Source organism: Heptranchias perlo, chromosome 6 (assembly GCF_035084215.1).
Source record: "Heptranchias perlo isolate sHepPer1 chromosome 6, sHepPer1.hap1, whole genome shotgun sequence".
Taxonomy (NCBI): domain Eukaryota; kingdom Metazoa; phylum Chordata; class Chondrichthyes; order Hexanchiformes; family Hexanchidae; genus Heptranchias; species Heptranchias perlo.
This window is the reverse complement of record NC_090330.1, coordinates 85,105,520-85,127,116: the sequence shown is the minus strand read 5'-3', so window position 1 is coordinate 85,127,116 and position 21,597 is coordinate 85,105,520. Positions and strand designations below refer to the sequence as shown.

Here is a 21,597-nt window from a genome sequence, read left to right as displayed (position 1 = left end):
TTTCTCTTAAATTGCATTCTTACCAATATCTTCCAATGTTACGTTGTGAAAAGTGCAATATAGTTTTGCACCTACAATTAGGACACAAGTTCCTAATCTCAGTGAACAAGCCACCCTTTGCCTCTCTGATTGTTTTAATAATGGCATTGACAAAGTTTTGAAGGCAGACTGGGGAATGTGCATAGCTCATGGAAAGCTCAGTTCACATGAGAAAATACATTTTTAAGTGTATCAGGAGAAATCAATTTGCACAAATGAATCTGTTTAAAGCAGCAAATGAGCCAAACTGTAAGGTTTTCCCAGTGCTGGCCTCCATTTTCTTGAGTCTGATGGTGTTTTAATTGATTTGTACCAATGAATCTGTGTTTAAAGCTGCAAATGAGCCAAACCACACACAATTGGAGCCAATATTCCTATCTTTCCCAATTTTTTCTCATATCTACTATTTTGCTAAAATTAACAAAGACAGCAATTTCAGCCCCAACATAGTTTAACTAAGGAAAGCAAGTAGTAGATCTAGTTTTTCTTCTTGATTTTAGTTTAATGTTTTGGATGTAGACCATTCTTAGATCTGAAAACGGGAAGATAATGAACCACTTTGTAGGACTCTTGCAGCCCAAACATTAACCTGCCTTTTCTCTTCACAGGTGCTGATGAGCTTGCTCTATTTCCAGCATCTTTTGTTCTTTTTAAAATTTCAGATTTCCATCATTTGTAGTTATTCTCAATCCCTTTTCAGTGTACTTTAAGATTTACACCACATACCTGTTTTTGTTGAAAGAGACTGGCATCTTAATGACTATGTCAAGATATTATATTTTTAAAAACTATCTCAAAGCGGATTTATCTTTAAAAGGCTTTAAAACGTTTAGTAAACACAGAAGAATCGTTCTTCTGTGTTTACTAAACGTTGCGATGGAGAGGCAAGTCACAGTATAACACTTCATTCCAACACAAAAATATCATCCAGTTGCTTTTGTGCAAAATCACTATGCTTAAAAGAAATATTGTGTAACTGTTTTTCTGTTCTTTCTCCCAGGCATTTCACTGCCTCTAACAGCAAGTCTACGCCTTTCCTGCCCCAACAATGTGAATGAAAACTTGTCCAGGTACAATTGTGCTATTTCCTTGGTTTTGATATTTTATTCTCATCGAAGGATTGAATTATAATTGCACCTGTTTCAAACTTCTTCAAGGTCCCAAAATCAGTGACGCAAGTGTGACGCAAATTTATACAGTAAATTGCAATATAAGTGAACGTGCTCCACCTGTTAGCTAAAAAAAAGAAACGACCATTATAGGTTTAGACATACCCCTGCGAAACTCAACGTCAGTATTCAAGCGCCCGTATTCATTAGTATGATTGACACACTTGCACATTGCATTTGTTCACAATCATGCCCTTTGTGACTGTGAAATTTAGATCAAATCAGTGCGTGATAAGATAATTCAACTGATATCTGCTGTCGCTTTATGAGCAAACGATCTGACAATCTTTTAATTGAATTTAATAGAGTTAGCTTCAACTTTCCTGTATCCATGGGAGTAAATGCTATTTGCCCTCCACTAAAACATGGCTCGTTAAATGATATTTTGATGGAAGATTGGTTAACGCTAGGGAATGCTAAACTTCCAATAGGCATTAGGTTGTTTCATCACTCGTGAATGACAGCAAAAAAATATATTAATAGCTAGGCTTGCTTTAGTAAACATCCTGAGCGGGAGCTTTCCTGTCTTTTAAAAAAGTTCCCTCACTCTCTCATTCATTTGCATAACTCGAACTCCACCTTTTCTCATTCAATTCTGCAAAGCATATCTATTCAGAAGGCATTTAGTCCATTTCTTTCTCGGCCGGTAAACCTATTCATCAATTGTTCTGCCTTGTAGATTGCATTCTAATGCTAATCTAGCGTGTTAAATATCTTTTTGTTCTCCTTTCACCGTTTTGTTATTCAGTTTATCCAGTTTTGGTCACCCATTTATTTATTTATGCGCCTGCTTCTATTCAGTGGCTCATGTATTTTTTATTATGTTGTTTCACTGTCATGCAGTGTCAACTTAGTCTATTCAATAAGGGCTACTTGAAGGGCTAGCGGGACAAAGCGTGTACACATTGCACTGCTATTCATTCTGGCCAGCTGGATCGGCTGAAAAAAAACCTTGTGAAAAGAATCCCCTCACAAAAGACAAGAATAACTGCACAATGCTAACAGTTTTCCAAATACCACTGATTGGTTTCCACACAATGAGGCAAAAGCCGCCGGTTTTTCTTTCTCCACTTCAACAAACAACACTCTCACAAAACCTCCCAACCCAGGGTTTTGTTCGGGCACAAAACCTCCTCGACTGGATAAACGCGCCAAACGAAAGTTCTTTTCAGATCCGTTTTCTACGTCTGCTGTAGAAAAGAAAGAAAGGGAGAGAGTGAAAGAACGGGAAAACGAGGGAAATAAACGGTGAATTAATATCGGCCTTTATACTCTTGCTGACCTCTGCACTTTTGTTTAGAAAAGGGATAGCAGCAATGAGACAGTTATTTTGGTATTCACCATATTCAGTAAAACAGGTTGTTTCCATGTCTGACATATGTAAAAGAAACAATATTCATATTAAACCAAACTGATTGGGTTTTCTCGGTTTATTACTTCTGTCCCTCCTTTAAATCAAAACAAATAAAACAGTCATAACAAAAAGCTATAGTTTTAAGGGTTATTCTGGTTGATGGAGATGGCTGGTGCCTTTAGTTTACTCTCCACATACAGAGAAATTGCTCCGGGGAGCGTCCAAACTTTTCAGTGCGGGAGCGTTCGAGTAAACACGTTCCCAGATTCGCTAATGCAATGCAGTATTTTTAAACAGTCAGACAAAATGTAAGACAAAAAAGAAACATGGACTGTGAAACTTTCCAAAAGTGACTGGAGCTTGTGCTCATTTCGACTTTCTTCCCAGGACCCACCCACCCCCAATCAGTCGATGTCCTAGCTTAATTTCGGATTCAAGAGTTAGTGGCTTCTTTCCCTGTAAATATTCCTAATTTGGGAGTTCCTGGTGTAAGGCTTGTTACTAGTTCTCAGCTTCAGTACATATTTTTTTGTTCGTTGTTGGAGACATATTTCAAATAGTAACTTCCTTTACAGGATTTTCTGTTGTTCACGACAGGATTTTGAGGCGAATGATCTTCTCTCCCACACGTTATTAACGCATTCTCATACTGTATACAGTTGCCACTCACTGATAGCTTAAAGCGAGTCCCTCTCCTCCCTCCCCCTTTTTCGGGAGTCTTATTGCCACCATGAAAGAGGAAGTTCCGTGCGGCGAAGTGCTTGTGTATGACAACTGCAAAGTGGCGCGGAATTGATAGGTTTAATTAACCATGTCGGAGATAATTACTCTGGACACAGAAATTAGTTCGCTATGATCGCCCAACTCCATATTAAACAGGCCAAGGGTCATTTCATTTCGTTCCATGACAGTTCATGACAAGTGTTAATACGAGAAAGAGAAACAAGAAAAATGTCTAAAATTTGTGATGGAAAGAAGTTATTAAAACGCATTGTGCAAAAATTGAAGGGTATATACCAAATATCGAATATTTGAAATGTATGTGTAAATCAAATGTTATTGTCTTAATGATTATGTAGCTAGAAAATAGGTATGAACCATAATGCACGAGACATATACTTGGGAGTTCATTCTCAAGCCACGGGGTACAATACATTTCCTTAAGAGAATGGTTTCCAAATAAACGAAAAATGCAGCTTATAAAAATGTACGGTATTTAGCTACAGTACTAATAAGAGGGTGTCAGGTTGTTTGAATCGGAGTAAGATATAAACATCGCACAATTAAAAACAACTGCCATTATTTTCGATGGAACTGGTATATATTATTACTTCTAAAATTATTCGGCAACCTTATCTATTTCCTTCCTTTTACTTTTCAAAATATTTCACCTCGCCTTAATTATTTTTGTCAAATATTGACAAAATATCCATGAGACCTATTTGAATTCCAGTCTCTACGAACGTAATGCATTCCAGAGATGGCCAATGTTATATGGGTGTCTCCTGATGGAGGGGAGCAAAATGCAGAAAATAAAGTGCTGACTGGAAAAAAAGTGTCAGAATAAAAAGTGGGTGGTTTTGCTATGGGGTGTGTATTATATAATTGCAGATTAAAAATCCAGCTATGGAATGTGATTGTTAGTAAAACTGAGCGTATATCAGACCTGTTCACGCTACAGTTCAAGAGAGAGGCGAGGCAACATTTATCTTGTATCCTGGTGGAGGGAAAGGTTTCACCGCTGATTTTAATTTTGAGGAGGCAGAACATGAGTGTCCATATCTTACGAAGTTTACAACTTACGAATGCGGTTACTGAATGTTGTGAAGGTGGAGGCAGGGAGGTGGGAGCCCCGCACCCCGGACCCCACGCTGTTCCTTTACTGTAAAATACCGCCCGCCGCAACACCGTCCACAAGCACTCCAGCCGCTAGCCAAACAGGCTAAAGCGCAACAACTCACTGCGCATGCTCACCGACACCCTGTGGGCTGGAGGCACACAACGGACACCCCCCATCACCACGACACGTGAAAGGACAGCTCCACTTACACAGATGCATTAATTGGAGGCTTCAAATATTTTCATCTCTCTTTGACACACACGTCACAAATACAGCCACATATTAAAACACGAAACCCAAAAAGTTAAAGGTACTGTAATGCAAGTCTTGTAACGTTGGTTTCTATGATAATCCCTTTGTGTATTTTCTAAAATGACAGACTTATATATTACTTATAGAACTGACAAGCGAGAAAATAGATAGAGATTATCATAAATCAACTGGTTGAAGATACAACGCAACCTGGCACTTGGCAACATTCGATAGTTAAAATGGGCCGTGGTGCTGCGGCTGCATGCAATACGTGGATTGTCAGATAATACTTAGACTATATGGAGACACTTCGAGTACAAAATAAAATAAGAAAAGTTAAAGTCTAATCTCAAAATGCGAACCAGTCTTTAATGTCCATCGCAAAGACAGATCGCAAACTAACATGCAAAATAACCACCTATCCGACAGTGCTTGCTGGTAAATTATTTTAACAGGTTGAACAATTGCAATCAATTTCTATGAAATACCGGGCTTCTAGGTATCTGGAGCGCTAAGAATTCGCAAACTAGTATTTATACTCTCTGTGAGAATTTAAACAATGGAATTGACCAAGAGGAGTCAATTTCCTTCAAGATTCGCATTTTCTGGCAATGATATATTGAGTTGCGTCACTGTGAATAGCTGATAGGCCTTTATGTTTTATCTTGTCCTTTGCAAACAAATTGTATCCGTTTTATTTCAAACTGTTAAAATATATAATCCGGCTCATCTACAACAATATTCTAAACATTCGTTCAATACTAATTCCATATGTTGAGTAATGTACACATTACTTATATAATATTGCGACTGTTCAATTTATTTAAGCGCACCTTATGTGTTGTTGACATACTTTATATGTTTTCAGCATGCTTGCAGTCTCCAAATGACTAAACACAGTTCTTGTTCGTACATGTTTTCTAAATTACTATCACTTAAGCATGTCTGCGAGCTCAATTTTGCATCGCATTCAGAATGACCTTTTCTTTGTCAGTAAATACGATCAACGGCACAGTTTTTAAATCTCCACTACAGGTAATGCTTGTGAAATTCTGCATTTTATATCTGATAATATTCTGTACAAGCAAGATTGTCATGGGCGGTTTTAAATTGCAAATAGTAACAATATTTTATGACAAAAGGGCGGCTTGCATGTTGGTGCCAGAAATAATATGAAGGAGACACGTGTAAATCTGGCTGGCCAATTTACTGTTTAAAATTTGATGAAATGTTTCAGCAACCGATTTTTACAACTTACTCATATCTGAAATTAACTGGGAGGGTACACGTCACTCTCCTCTGTTGTATGCCGTACACTTTTCATAATAGCAAAGTGACCTAGTTTTCCCCGATTCTTTATGGTTCCTAATTGGATTAGGACGTCATCAGTGTTGGACTGGTCACCATAATTCATGTTCTGTGCCATAAGTATATTTACCTTCTGCTGGTACAGTCAGATACTTCATATTTATAGGCATTTATATACATAATTATAGGCGAGACCCAGTCAAATGTCTTCGGTTTACTAGGAAAGGTCTTTCACTACTGAGTGTGGCGGGTACTTTTCATATCAAATTCCCGATAATTTAATAAACACAATATAAAACTTAATTGTTTATATCAGCAAAATTTCAGAGTGCAATGTTGAAATCATTTGCAAGCAATGAAGGATATTTCTGTTTGGAGAGAAGAAAAGGTTGACAATTATTAAACATTGATAGACCTTTTAAAATATTTTTATTCTGAATGCGTGTTCCAGCGAAAGGATGTTTTTAGATCTTATCCAATTAATACAGTTTCACATACCCATCCAACAGCCAGTGCACTTCGCGGTTTGCATAAACACTTTTCCCCTTGTAGGCTACTTCCGCATTCATCGCGAGTTATTCACCTTCAACATTAACCGTTTTTACTATTAATATCAACATTTTCCAGATTTATAAGAACACCTGTCAAATCCTAACACTCGCGATCTCTTCATATTGCACCTTTTAGTACATAAACTGCACCTGGAATATTTAAGGTCCACCCCGATACTAATTTAAAAAGAACGGCCTGTAATCGTTACAGTTAATCTCCAATTCCTGCATGACTGGGACTGGTTTGTTAAATAATAGCTTCCGATAACACTTATCAGTTTGAGATTAGGCACTCCGATAACCCCGTTTAACAACAAGGCAGTTAACAAGTAAATTAGGAACCAACAATTTGTAGAACAATACAACAAAGTCAAATATTACTGGAATTGTGTTAGCCCAACCTTAAAAATAAAAGAAATATAACCATTAAAATGATTATACATATATACATATTTTAAAAAGTCTTGTCGATGTGCTTGACCTGCTTGCGATTGGATAAACATTTAATTAACAACGCCTTAGTGATTATGTGAGGTTGCGTGCGAAAGACTGCGCATGTCCCGGAGTCTACCTGCTTTGAAGTTATGTTCACATGGTCTCCTGCGATCGGCAGACTTTCCTCATTCCTAACTAACTAGATCCTCCGCTAAGAAGCCGTGCAGGTTTAACAGACAACTGAAGAACTACTCGGGAACGCTGAGAAGAAGATTGTACACTTACCGCACCGAGTCCACTTCAAGCAATCGATACTTAAAGACTGTACACACCTGGCGTGGGAATCTGCTGTTCCTTAAAATCTATCTGCTTAGATTTTTAAAAGAAATTGTTATGACTTCAATCTGTTGACAAGGGACGAAAACACTCAAGTGATCAAGAAGTTTCCGCTGAAGTTTGGGAAGTGGAAGCACCTGCTTGTGATTTTATTGATTTTTTTTGTCACTATGTCTAAGCCTGCGGATCACGTTAAGCGCCCCATGAACGCTTTCATGGTCTGGTCCAGGGCGCAGAGGAGAAAAATGGCTCAGGAAAACCCCAAAATGCACAACTCCGAAATCAGCAAGAGGCTGGGAGCCGAGTGGAAACTTTTAACAGAATCTGAAAAGAGACCTTTCATTGACGAGGCCAAACGGCTCAGAGCACTGCATATGAAGGAGCACCCGGATTACAAGTACCGACCTCGGCGCAAGCCCAAGACCTTGCTGAAGAAAGACAAGTTCGCATTCCCCATGCCTTACCTGGCGGATCAAGACGGGCTCAAATCGGCCGCCCTGTCCGCCAGCGTCCTTCCAGATTCCTTGCTCACCTCGACGGAGAAAGCCAGGCTTTTTTTCCCTCATGCTACAGCCAACCCGTACTCACTCTTTGAGGCGAGCCATCTGGGCTCCAAAATGACCGAGATCTCGCCGGCCTCCTTGGCTTCCTTGCAATACTCCTCTCCGTTGGCTTACCAAAGCGGGGCGAGCGCTGCTGCCGCGGCCGCTGCAGCTGCGGCGGCGTTCGGCGGGGCTCACACTCACACGCACCCGTCGCCCGGCAATCCAGGCTACATGCTGCCGTGTAATTGCACCGCCTGGCCGGCTTCAGGACTGCAGCCTCCCCTTGCCTACATCCTCCTCCCAGGTATGAGCAAGCCTACACTAGAACCCTACCCTGCCTATGCAGCTGCATTATGACAGGAGGCAAAAAGTTTCATTTGATTTGAAAACAAGACTACACATGTGTTGTTTTTAAAGGAAAGGAAAAAACGAAACGGAAACTAACGATACGGCAGAGGTAATTTTCCGACTGTTGTGTTACGCGATCACCTGGAATGAACAGCTTCCCAGATAATTGTTCTCAAATTATGACTTGACAAAAACTTTTTGGGGGGACGGGGAACGACTGTAATTGTTTGTAAATGAGAACAAACCACTAACTCTTAACCGATTGTTAAAACTTATGTGTGTATGTATATATTTCCAACCGTGGACCTGGATGAACCAGAAAGACAACTGCTCCATTTCTGCAGTCACATCACGACACGACGAAATGTCAAAGGAAGTACTGTAAATGTGTAAAAAGAATCGCAGTGGCCGGATTCCCGAGTGTTGCACATAAATATACACAGCTCTTGAAGTAAACTACTATCCTTTTTCTTCATCTGCATTGTACTACGGCAGAACCTAAACTTAAGACTTCCAATCAAATTGTAAATGTGTAAAAAAAAATCACTATTGCTCTGTCCATAGCTTTGCGTATATCGTGAAACACGTGAATGATAACCAGAACAAACCACACAGGCAACAAGAAGGACAAGGAAGGACTGTACATTTGTAAATGTTGTAGCTTTTAATCTACGGTTTGCTAACTGGTGTTGCCGTCATCGAACTTCCCAAATGTTTGAAGTTGTAGAACTGTACCCATCCCTACTATTAAACGTATTGCTGCAGGTTACGTAAAAGAAATCTTTAAAAGGATTGTAAATTTGTACATTTCGATGTGTGCTGTTGCATGATTAGTGCTCATTTTTGTATTCTTTTCCCTTACTTGAGCCGGTCTTGGTCTCGCATACTTGACTTTTTGGGTTTAATGTAAACTTACCTGAGGACGTGACCTATCTCCAGAGCAACAAACAAAAGGAACAGTCGGAGGCACTCTTTCAGTGTGAAGCAGTCACTGTCTTGACTGGCTGACATTTGTATTTATTGTTTAGTTAGACATAATTATTTTTGCATTTTACCCCCTCGGATACTGGACTATTTTTAGTCCTTTCGAGTAACGTTTGCACATTAAAAAGGTAATATCCGACCTCCGCGGTCAATATTATGTAACGATCAAACAAAAAAAGTGCAAATAAATAGAAATATACATAAAATACCACGTGCACTATAGTTACTAGAATAGCCACTACAGTTGTTAAAAGTTTTTCACGGTAGTACTGTGTGGGCCACACCAGAATGACCTCTGACACTGCCATCTAGTGCTCTTGTTATTGTTATTAGTATTAGTATTATTGGCGGAACAAAGCAACTTCCGAGTCATAACAATTGCTGAATCTGTTTTATTTTTCTCGGATTGAAAACGGCACATAACACTGACGATTGCTAGTTAAAGATATATGTCTTTAAAAATCCATGACAAATATAATCTGTATTAACAGAGTTTGATCTTTAGCGGCACACAATATTCAGACGTCGGCAATATTATCTTTTTAAACATAAAGTGTTAGTTAATATCTGTGAATCCTTTGGTGCAGAGTCTAGCATTTTGATTTATCTTGTTGCTGATTTTCAAAGCAGCAATAACTCCATTGCCGTAAACTTAATTTTTTATGTTTAAAAAAAATCCATATGATTTCAATATATCTGTTACGTTGTTTGCTGTTATGTGTATTTCAAGTGTTGCGTGGTCCCAGCATGTTATTATTTCATAAAATGTTCGCGTTTCTGTAACATAAAAAACTTTTTTTTAAAGTATGCGTTTTGACGAATCTTTATGAAGTTTTAAAAAGTGTGGTATTTTTGATTTTAATTTAATAGTAGACGCTGAACATTCTTGTAAATTTTAGGGTCAGATTACTACCCAGTTCATTTGTTGAACACAGCGTTTTAATAAAGGAGAAAACACAGAAAAATCTAATTCTCGTTGTATTGCTAACGCGATTTGTATCTGAATCGCCCTTACGTACTTTGTCCAGGTGAAGTGTAAGGTATCCCCCAAAGGGTGTCTTTGTTCGTGCTTTGAATAGAATTACTCGGAAATCTAAATCAACCCATTGTTACATAGAGCAGAAACCTGATTTATCACATTTTTATAGTGAATAGGAAAGAAGATAAAACCACTTCGTTGTCTTTTAAAAACATTCACGGTTCCTAAAGGATAGCCCAGCTGAATACAATGCTGCTGTTCAGGAGAACAGATAGTTCATTGATTCGAGTAACATTTAAAAGCTGAATTTGCCTATCGAGTCGATCTGTTGGTGTAGTTTCACTAGTTAAAACCTTGTAATTCTTTCGACTGCCCGAGGGGTACTTCTCATTTACACCTTTGTGTTTTTCCTTTACTTTACGACTCTATTCACGAGTTATTGCGTGATTGTGAAGAGGCGAGAGAGGGACAGAGGTTCCCTTTCACTCAAAGCACCTTTTTATTACTTGTGTACAGTAAGGAAGTTAGAAACCCTCAGCATCACACTTCTAAGGAAAGTTCTTTAATATAAAATATTAAACATAAACTGCAAATGGTGGGAACCTAAAATATTTTAAAAAGGGATTTTTTTTTGCTGGGAATACACAGCAGATCCGCCGATATCCGAAAAGGGCAGGGTAACGCGTTTGCTTTTGAGAATAGGAAAGATACTTAAAATCAATTATTTTTTTATTGGTCCATTGAGTATATAATTCTAAAACGTGTATGTGCACATCACCATATTTGTGATACCACATCCTGAATGCTTCTAACATCACTTGTCTAAGTGATACACTTCTTTATCAGCAATGGTTGGTGTGCTGGTCAGTTTGTGTATGCGGGAGGATTATACCTCAAAGCAGCTATTACTAAGGCCAAATATGATAATGAAAATAAAAATAATCATTCATAGTACCACATTTTAATTTCAGACAAAAAGCTACGTGACTTGAAGAGAACAATTAATTTCAGTTGAAAAAATTTCAAATGAATGTCTCATAAAGCTCTGCGCTAGTAATGAAAATCTATTTCTCATCCTTTTGTATTGAATATAATGTAGGTCTCCTTTTTATTAAGGAGGTAAGTAATCATGGAACCCTTGTGATTGGAAGATACATTTCAATTAATTCTGCCACAATCGTCTAATCTTTTCTTCATCAAAAGCTATTATGGTGTTAAAATTAACAATTATGCAACCAATGTCTGTCTGAATCCACAAGGGGACGTCGAAAAAGCTTCAGATAACACGACACGTATAAATCATTCATGAGAACAATTCATGTAAGAAAAGTTATCTGTGTTTTGAATGACATTGGAAGAACTAAATGGAACTCGTTCTGTGAAGGGACATTTTAACTTCATTGTCTACCTTGGTCTTTTCTCTTTTATTTCAATGTAATATACATTTTCAAAATTAATTAAGCATTAACAGCAAGATAAATGCTTCTCCTTTATTCAGAGAAACAGTCGCCTCGTTGGTGAAAGCTTATTTCACTTGAACAGCACCATTAAAATGGCCGTTGCCAGATAAAGTGAAGGATTCTTCTTTAAACTAGAAATAAACGTTTTGACAGATGGCTGAGTGATTACAAAAAATAAACCCAAAAGCCTGTAACCTAGATTTTCGTCCACCCTCGTTATATCCCCTGCAGTTGATTCCCTTGGAGTATTGTTACATGGAATAGGTGTAGCTACAGGCACCAAAATACGCACATGACGTTTCGTAACTTCAAACATTGACCCATTTCATCAACATACATTTTCGTTAATATAAACCGTTTGCTACGTGCAACGCCTTTATTTTCTTATCCCTGGCTGAAGATTGCTTTTCAAATTTAATCAACTTAGCTCGTAAAAGAGCAGAAGTTGTTTCATGTAGATTTTGATTATCAGTGAATAACCATTCAATATATTTTCCAAATATATTTTTATTCCTGTTTCCGTATTTGATATGTTTGTCTGGAAACAGAAAATGTTATACGCGTTTTATTGTAATATTGTTCTGAAACTTCTATATATCTATCCAAAACAAAAATCAGAAAATGCTGGAAATACACCTCAAGTCTACCAGCATCTGTAAAAACAAAAGACTGTATACTCTAAACCAGAATCCGTTCTGAGTGGGCACTACACCCAACTCTTTAACCTGTCTTTTCACTTCATTGACCTGATGCATCTGATGTCCTACTTTTGTTTGAGTTCCAGTATATATAGATTTTTTTTCTATCTAGCTATCCATCCTTACAAAATAATATAAACTGGACCTATAATTTCTCTGCAAACTACTTTAAACTATGCCTCTGTAAATGTCCAATAATTATCTCACAAACAATTCTTTAACATCTTTCTGTCACTATCCTCTTCCTTCACTTTCAGTTATCAGTTTATTACAGCAATCCACAAAACAGCTGAACCTCAAAAAGAGAATATGAAAGAAGTGCAGCATACTAAAACAAACAGAGGCTGACTGCTAGCTTAACGTTTGATCACATATTCCATACACAAATCTCCAAAAATGGTAAAACTAAAATAAAATTACTTGGATTATATTTTTAAAAATATTACAAGTAATAATGAATAGAAGGAAGTGATTTTAAAGTAAGGTCTCATCTTAGCATTCAGAAAATGGGTATAAACTTAGCTCTGAACCCATGGTTAAAATGATAGCAGGATCCCTTCATTCAGCCTGGTGATCACTCCCTGCAATCCAGTTTATGTGTAATACTCACATAAACTGTAATACTCACATACTCATGATAAAATAGAATGCATTATTTTGGAGACCACACACATTATGGCATGGTTATACGACTGTATGGTGATTGGATTGGACGTCTGATTTACTTTAAATCTCAGTGATAATTGTGCAGTGAATCAATTCCAATGTAAAGGAAACCATATTTGGAATAAAAACATAAAATACTGGAAATATTCAGCAGGTCAGGCAGCATCTGTGGAGCGAGAAACAGAGTTAACCTTTCAAGTTGATGACCTTTCATCAGAACCATCTTTGGAGGTTCACCTTATGTTGGTGCGTATTTGGACACATGACAGTATAACATGATCTTGGACTTGTGATTAAATAGTTCCCTTTTCCAAGCATGGAATCTTTTCCTGCACCACTTCCATATTGCTCACTGCTTGCACTCGTTACCTGTTTCAATTTAATGATTGCTGTTAAATTTCTTGTCAAGTTTATGTGTACTCATAAAAATGCACAAAAATTACAACCACGTTGGTTTCTGTTAAGAACCAGAAATGTAAGCAGGGCAGTTGCACTTAGTTCAACCACACGGATTCAAACAGTGAGCCTTAGTGTGACACACAATCTCAAAATAACTGTGCCATTATTTTCCAGCAAAATTTCCAATTTTATGTTACAAAATCTGAAATTGCTTGGCAAATCTCAAATGCCACAATAGATGAAGTCACCATCAATATGAAAAAATAGTCATAGTAAGATGGAAACTTCAGTGACAAAATTCAAGTTTTATAATCCCTGTGGGGACTTTAAGTTAACTTTAAAATGTTGTTACTGAGAGTGGATTTTGCGTCAAATTTGTGTTAACTAGAGATTATTTAAAAGATTATCTTTGTTATCTATTAAAGACAGCATGCCATATATGTAACTCTAATATAATTTTAGTGTTTTCCTATTTTGAGTAAAAGCAATTTTTTTGAACTTTTGTCTTTTAAATTTTGTAAAAGATTTGCTTTTTTCATAGCTATTTCTGTAAAATATCCCTGTGCACAGAAAATGACTGAAACTTAAAGCAGTTAATATTTTTGTTGCACATCAGTCAAATATATATATTGCTACTCTTAAATTATCAACAGCTCCCTTGATAGTTCACTAAGTGCCTGAGCCCTACAGTTCAGGAAGCTCCTAGGTTTGTTTCTCAATCTGTGTTGTTAGCTAATCTCTGTTGGGTTGGAAGCAGGAGCTCTACCATTGGCCTCAGTGCCTTGGGTTAGATGTTTTCCACTCCTGATTGCTATTCAGGGTGTTCTGCTGGAAATGCACGTGTAGATGTCAGATGAGGACAGTATTAGGATCAGCCATAAGGCCCCACCCTTCCCCCGTACTTGCAGTTGTATAAGCTACCAACATTCACTGTCAATGTTCACACATGAAAAAGGCCACTTAGGCAAGGTGCTGGAGGATAAGTGACATCTGTGGATCCATACCCCATTAAGGAGTCAACATTTTCAATAAAGGAAGAGGCAAGCGAGAAAGTTGATGAGAAAACAGGCAGTATTTTTCTTTACTAATTGGCTTACTTAGGTTAGACACTACTAAGAATCAATTCAGATCGCACAGGTGTAAACTATAAGCTAAGTACAATAGTACTCTTAGTACTGTGACACACATCTGTACATTTTTTAATGTTTTCAACAAGGTTATTTAAGTACCTGTCCTTTCAAGTTATGGGATATTGGCTTACAGTCCCTTATGTTCCTGCCGTTAAAACCTAAAGGATTTTGTTAATCTTGTAGGTATCTTTTGTTAGGATTTCATAAGGAGCCAATATCCAATGGCAAACCATTAAGCCTTTGTCTGGTTAAACTGGGCAGATTAGTCCCCATGATGTTAATGCAACTAGTAATATCATTTATGCACATTGTACTCATCTTTAAAAATTATGATGTCATCTTAAGTTGTTTTCTGTATCTCCCATGAAATAGAAGTCAATGGAGTCTGTTCTACTTAAGTAAAAATGAGTCACATGGATAATCTCCCATCCACCTTAAGTGGATAGTTTGTCAAGAGAAAAAAATCCTCCTCCTGGTTCACTGCTCGTTAGTCTTACATGTATGTAGGGGTCCTTTCATTATATTTTATAGTTTGTAGCTTTGTAGTCTGTAGAGTGCCCTGTAAAAGCTGATGTCAATTTTTCATTTCTCTGCTACAGTCTAGTCTGGGAATCAGGAACCCTTTCAGTGATGAGTGTTAGATTATAAACTTAGTTTCTGAATCAGCATTCCAGCATGCCAAATAGCATGTCAGCAGTCAAAATTTCAACTAAATTTCATATGGAAAAATGGAATAATACCAGTGGATACGTTTTTCTCATTTTATCTAAAAATATTCCACTTATGTGTGTATTTATTTACATTTACATTTTTGACGAATTTTCCAGATTCGCCAAAGTGAGGAAATATTTTTCTATTTTGGGATCTGTATCAGCATCAAACACTTTTAAATCAAATATTGCATGCACACCTATAACATAAAGATTCTATTTCTTAGCTTTAACATGGAGTTGAAATTGTGTTCAGTGAATTAAAGAAGTGTTTATTTTTCTTCAAAGACAGCAGTGTTTATACTGAACCTGCGGTTAGCAAAGAAATTGGTGACGTGGATTTAAGTTTTTTTTTATTCATTCATGGGATGTGGGCGTCGCTGGCAAGGCCAGCATTTATTGCCCATAATAGGCTTGTCAGCAAAATTGAAACCCATGGAATAAAAGGTGCAGTGGCAGCATGGATACGAAATTGGCTAAGTGACAGAATGAGGAGAGGCAATATAAAATAAACTAAACAGTACAATTCTAAAGAGGGTGCAGGAACGGAGAGATCTGGGGGTATATGTGCACAAATCTTTGAAGGTGGCAGGACAGGTTGAGAAAGCGGTTAAAAAAGCATACTGGATCCTGGGCTTTATAAAACACTGGTTCAGCCACAACTGGAGTATTGTGTCCAATTCTGGGCACCGCACTTTAGGAAGGATGTGAAGGCCTTAGAGAGGGTGCAGATAAGATTTACTAGAATGGTTCCAGGGATGAGGGACTTCAGTTACGTGGATAGACTGGAGAAGCTGGGGTTGTTCTCCTTAGAGCAGAGAAGGATAAGAGACAATTTGATAGAAATGTTCAAAATCATAAAAGGTGTAGATAAAGTAAATAAAGAGAAACTGTTCCCATTGACGGAAGGATCGAGAACCAGAGACATAGATTTAAGGTGATTGGCAAAAGAACCAAAGGCAACATGAGGAAAATGTTTTTACGCTGCGAGTAGTTATGATCTGGAATGCACTGCCTGAAAGGGTGGTGGATGCAGATTCAATCGTGGCTTTCAAAAAGGGATTGGATAAATACTTGAAGGGAAAAAAATTACAGGGCTACGGAGGAAAGAGCAGGTGAATGGAACTAACTGGATTGCTCTTACAAAGAGTTGGCACAGACTCGATAGGCCAAATGGCTTTCTTCTGTGTTGTAACCATTCTATGATTCTATGATCTCTCTGGATTTTTTTGTTTTGAGCCTATCTAGTATTTCCACCTCATTTATAACAAAATTATTCATTTTAGTTGGGATATCATTTTTGGAGAGGGCATGTTGCTCATGTCATCCTTTGTGCATACTTGGAGGAAGTAGTGATTCAGAATATTTACTATTTTGTTCCACCCTTCCCTCGCCTTCACATAATCCACCTCCAACTCTTCCCTTCCCTTCCTCGACTTCTCTATCTCCTTATCTGGGGATAGGCTGTCAACCAATATCTATTATAAGCCCACCGACTCCCACAGCTACCTGGATTACACTTCCTCCCACCCCACTTCCTGTAAGGAATCTATTCCCATCTCTCAGTTTCTCCATATCAGTTCAGACGATACCACCTTCCACAGCAGTGCTTCCAATTTTTCCTCAACCGAGGATTCCTCTCCACTGTAGTTGATGGGGCCCTCAACCATGTCCATCCTATTTTCCACACTTCTGCCCTCACCCCTTCCCTTCCCTCTCAGAACCGTGATAGGGTCCCCTTTGTCCTCACCCGCCACCTCACCAGCCTCCACATTCAAGATATCACCCTTCGCCATTTCTGCCACCTCCAGCGCGATCCCACCACCAAACACATCTTCCCCTCCCCTCCCCTTTCAGCATTCTGAAGGGACCGCTTTCTCTGCGACACCCTGCTTCACTCTTCCATCACACCCAACACCCGCTCTCCTCCCCTCAGCACCTTCCCGTGCGAGCACAGGAGATGCAACACCTGCCCTTTCACCTCCGCCCTTCTAACCGTCCAGGACCCCAAAAACTCCTTCCAGGTGAAACAACGATTTACTTGTATTTCTGTCAATTTAGTATACTGTATCTGCTGCACACAATGCGGTCTCCTCTACATTGGGGAGATCAAACGCAGATTGGGTGATTGCTTTGCTGAACACCTCCACTCTGTCCACAAGCATGACCCTGACCTGCCGGTCACTTGCCATTTTAATTCCCCTTCCTACTCCTACTCTGACCTTTATGTCCTCGGCCTATTACACTGTTCCAATGTATGCTCGAGGAACTGTACCTCATCTTTCATTTAGGCATTTTACAACCTCAACATTGATTTCAATAACTTCAGATCATAACCACTGCTCTCATTTTTTCGGTCAGTTGGTGCTGGTAATGGAATGCTGGTGCCATTTACAGCAACTCCTGATCAATCTTTTGTTCCTTAACTTGTCCCATTACCACCCTCCTTGCCTTGCACCATCATTCCTTTTGTCATTTAATCACTCGTGCCCTCTACCCTATCACAGACCTTCCCTTTTGTTCTTTCCTCTCCTCCCTTTCCCTGGCTCTGTACTTGCTTAAAAACTTTAACTCTTTTAACATCTTCCAGTTCTGATGAAAGGTCTTCAACCTGAAATGTTAACTCTGTTTCTTTCTTCACAGATGCTGCCTGACTTCCTGAGCTTCTCCAGCATTTTCTGTTTTTATTTCAGATTTCCAGCATTCGCAGTATTTTGCTTTTATTTCACTATTTTGTGTTCATTCTCATGTTTGAGCCTGTTGGCACCTTTTATGGTTTTCACCTCTTCTCTGACTGCCCTCATGCTGTTGTGGTATTGAAATAATTTTTTACTGTTATTCTTGGCCTCAGCTGCGATGCCTTTTTCTAGATTTCTCTTTGCCCCTCTGATCACCCTTTTAACATGTTTCTCCATTTTCTTATGTTCATCCTGTCAGCAGCGGGTCCATTAATGCTACCCTTTATTTGACATGGAACACAGAAAAAGGAGACAAATCAAAACTCCTACAAAATAATGAAAAGAAACCTTAATTAGTTTTTCACAGCTACTTAACAAGGTCAAAAACAAGTTTAAATATCCATTACTACCATATGCATACCACCACAAATGTGCCACTTATGAGTTGCCCACCCTGGTATAATCAATGTAAATATTTTTCAGTGAAGTCTTCCTAAATTGCCTTAATATTGCAGATGCATTAAATAAATAATTCCTCCAAACAATCTTTACACTACAACATACCTCAACTCATCTTAAAAGCATATATTGATGGCTGTATAAATTTGACAAAAAACTATATTTAAAAGTGCTCACTTAAGAATAATCAGATGAATTAATTTTGGCCGGCCTCCCAGCTTGCACCCTTCGTAAACTTTAGCTCATCCAAAACTTTGCTGCCCATATCCAACTCACACCAAGTCCCGTTCACCCATCACCCCATATGCTCGCTGACTTACATTGACTCCCGGTCTGGCAACGCTTCAATTTTAAAATTCTCATCTTTCTTTTCAAATCCCTCCATAGCCTCACCCCTCCCTATCTCTGTAACCTGCTCCAGCCCTACAACCCTCCGAGATCTCTGCGTTCCTTCAATTCTGACCTCTTGCGCTTCCCCAATTTTCTTTGCTCCATCATTGGTGGCCTTGCCTTCAGCTGCCTACATAAGAACATAAGAAATAGGAGCAGAAGTAGGCAATATGGCCCCTCGAGCCTGCTCCGCCATTCAATCAGATCATGGCTGATCTTCGACCTCAACTCCCTAACCTCTGGAATTCCCTCTCTAAACCTCTCCACCTCTCTACCTCTCTCTCCTCCTTTAAGATGCTCCTTAAAACCTGCCTTTGACTAAGTCACCTGTCCTAATATCCGCTTATGTGGCTCGGTGTCAAATTTTGTTGATAATCGTTCTTATGAAGTGACTTGGGACATTTACTACCTTTGAAATAGCACCTTTTACTACATTAAAGGTGCTATATAAATGCAAGTTGTTGTTATTGTGTGTCTGCAGATGTACTATATTCTTCTGCTAGTATCTCGATCTAACTTGCTACTGAAGAGGCCACTCACACCCAGAGACCAGATTTGCAGTGGAGCCCTACAACCTTTTACAACTGCCATATTACATATCTGTTTATCACAGGCTGTTGTTAATTCAGCTTTGAGAAGCTGTAAAACATGTTGCCACTTTTTAAAGTTATACTGACATTAAATGCTAAAAATAATTAGTTGGTGGCATTTTTCTTAGCTAACACAACTTTCAAGCTAATTTCACAAAGATTCCTTCAAGTAATACCTACTATAAATAAAAGCCATTGTGATTATAGTTTAAGTAGGGAACTATTCTCTATTGGAATGCTTAGTTTTACAACCAGTTGAAACTAGTCACTATCATGAGGATTTTAGTGATACATTGAAATCACACTATATTTGTCTTGGCTCATTATAAATTGCTAACACCCATGTTACAGGTACAATGTTTGGAAAATCTGGCTCCAGGCAAATCTTCAAGCTCTCATAACATAGAAGCAAAGCAGAATAGCTTTAGAAGCACCAGTCTTTTTCTGAGACAGCCACGGAAGATAGCCTAAATGTACATATTGTCATTGTAACACACATTCCTCTTTGTAATTTTTAGGAATATCATTTTACTTCTAAAACAAGTTACCTTAATTGACAACAATAGCTAGCCTTTCAGCATCATATTGTCCCCAGGCTTGAACTTCTCTTGGAGTATTGTCTTCTGTAGACTCAGTGTCGGCAAGGTGACAATCAAAAAAAAATATAAAAGATTCTGCTCTCAATTTTCCATCATATTTGTAACAAATCCATACTTTAAACCCATGTCCTGATATAGCAATTATTACACCCTTCAGCTGTTAGGCAGTAATCTAATCAAGGGTTTTAAATGATGCTATAAACTGCAGAAGCAAATTAATCTACAGATGGTCTCTGCCAAATTCCATCTTTCTATATATATAAAAGTCTTTATGTATGTATATGTATATATAACTTCTCGAAGGGGAACACTTGTATCTTTTAGAAGTATATTTTTCTCAGTTCATTAGTTTTAGCGAAAAATAGATACAAGCAGAATCATGCCCCTCTTATAATAACATTTACTTTAAAAATAAACTAACAAAAGGAGGAAAATATATTCCTTAGCTCCTAAATGTATTAATGTTAACTTTCTTATATTATTACTTAGTTGTGATATAGCCCATTACTTGGGAATTGGGCTTTTGCAAGATCATTTTTTAACAGCAACATCCTTCCATTATATAATGTGTTTAACATAAAATAAAATTACAAGGGTGACCAAAAGCTTGGTCAAAAAGGCGAGTTGAGTTTTAAGGAGCGTCTTAAAAGAGGAAAAGGAGTGGAGAGGCAAAGGAGTTTAAGGAAAGGACTTCCAGAGTGTGAGGCCTAGATGGCTGAAGGAACGGAGAGGGGATGCACAAGAGATGCATATAGTATTTCCACCTCATTTCACCATGGACGTCCAGTCCATCTACACCTCCTTCCCCCACCAGGACAGCCTGCAGGCCCTCCATTTCTTCCTTGAACAAAGGCCCAACCAGTCCCCATCCAACACCACTCTCCTCCACTTGGCTAAACTTGTTCTTACGTTGAACAACTTCTCCTTTGACTCCACTCACTTCCTCCAAATAAAAGGTGTCGCTATGGGAACCCGCATGGGTCCCAGCTATGCCTGCCTTTTTGTGGGATACGTGGAACATTCCTTATTCCAGTCCTCCTTAGGTCCACTCCCTCACCTCTTTTTCCGGTACATCGGTGACTGTATTGGTGCCATTTCTTGCTCTCGCCCCAAACTGGAAAATTTCATCAACTTTACTACCAATTTCCACCCTTCCCTCGCCTTCACATGGTCCATCTCTGACTCTTCCCTTCCCTTCTTCGACTTCTCTATCTCCATTTCTGGGGACAGGCAGTCAACCTATATCTATTATAAGCCCACCGACTCCCATAGCTCCCTTGATTACACTTCCTCCCACCCCGCTTCCTGTAAGAAATCAATTCCCTTCTCCCAGTTTCTCCGTCTCCGTCGCATCTGTTCTGACGATGCCATCTTCCACACCAGTGCTTCTGATATGTCTTCCTGTTTCCTCAACCGAGGATTCCCCTCCACTGTAGTTGACAGGGCCCTCAACCGTGTCCGTCCTATTTCCCACACTTCTGCCCTCACCCGTTCCCCTCCCTCCCAGAACCATGATAGGGTCCTCTTTGTGCTCACCTTCCACCCCACCAGTCTCCACATTCAACGTATCATCCTCTGCCATTTCCACCACCTCCAGAGCGATCCCACCACCAAACACATCTTCCCCTCCCCTCCCCTTTCAGCATTTCGAAGGGACCACTCCCTCTGCGACAGTTAA

At 38.8% G+C, this 21,597-nt stretch overlaps 1 protein-coding gene across 1 annotated transcript; it reads left to right on the top strand.

Annotated features, from left to right (window-relative positions):
• Positions 1-7,273: 7,273 nt before the first annotated feature.
• sox21b (SRY-box transcription factor 21b) lies at positions 7,274-8,690 on the top strand. Its single transcript, XM_067985483.1, has one exon. It carries the CDS (start codon positions 7,455-7,457, stop codon positions 8,184-8,186), a length of 732 nt encoding a protein of 243 aa, XP_067841584.1. The 5' UTR covers positions 7,274-7,454; the 3' UTR covers positions 8,187-8,690.
• The last annotated feature ends 12,907 nt before the right edge of the window (positions 8,691-21,597 follow it).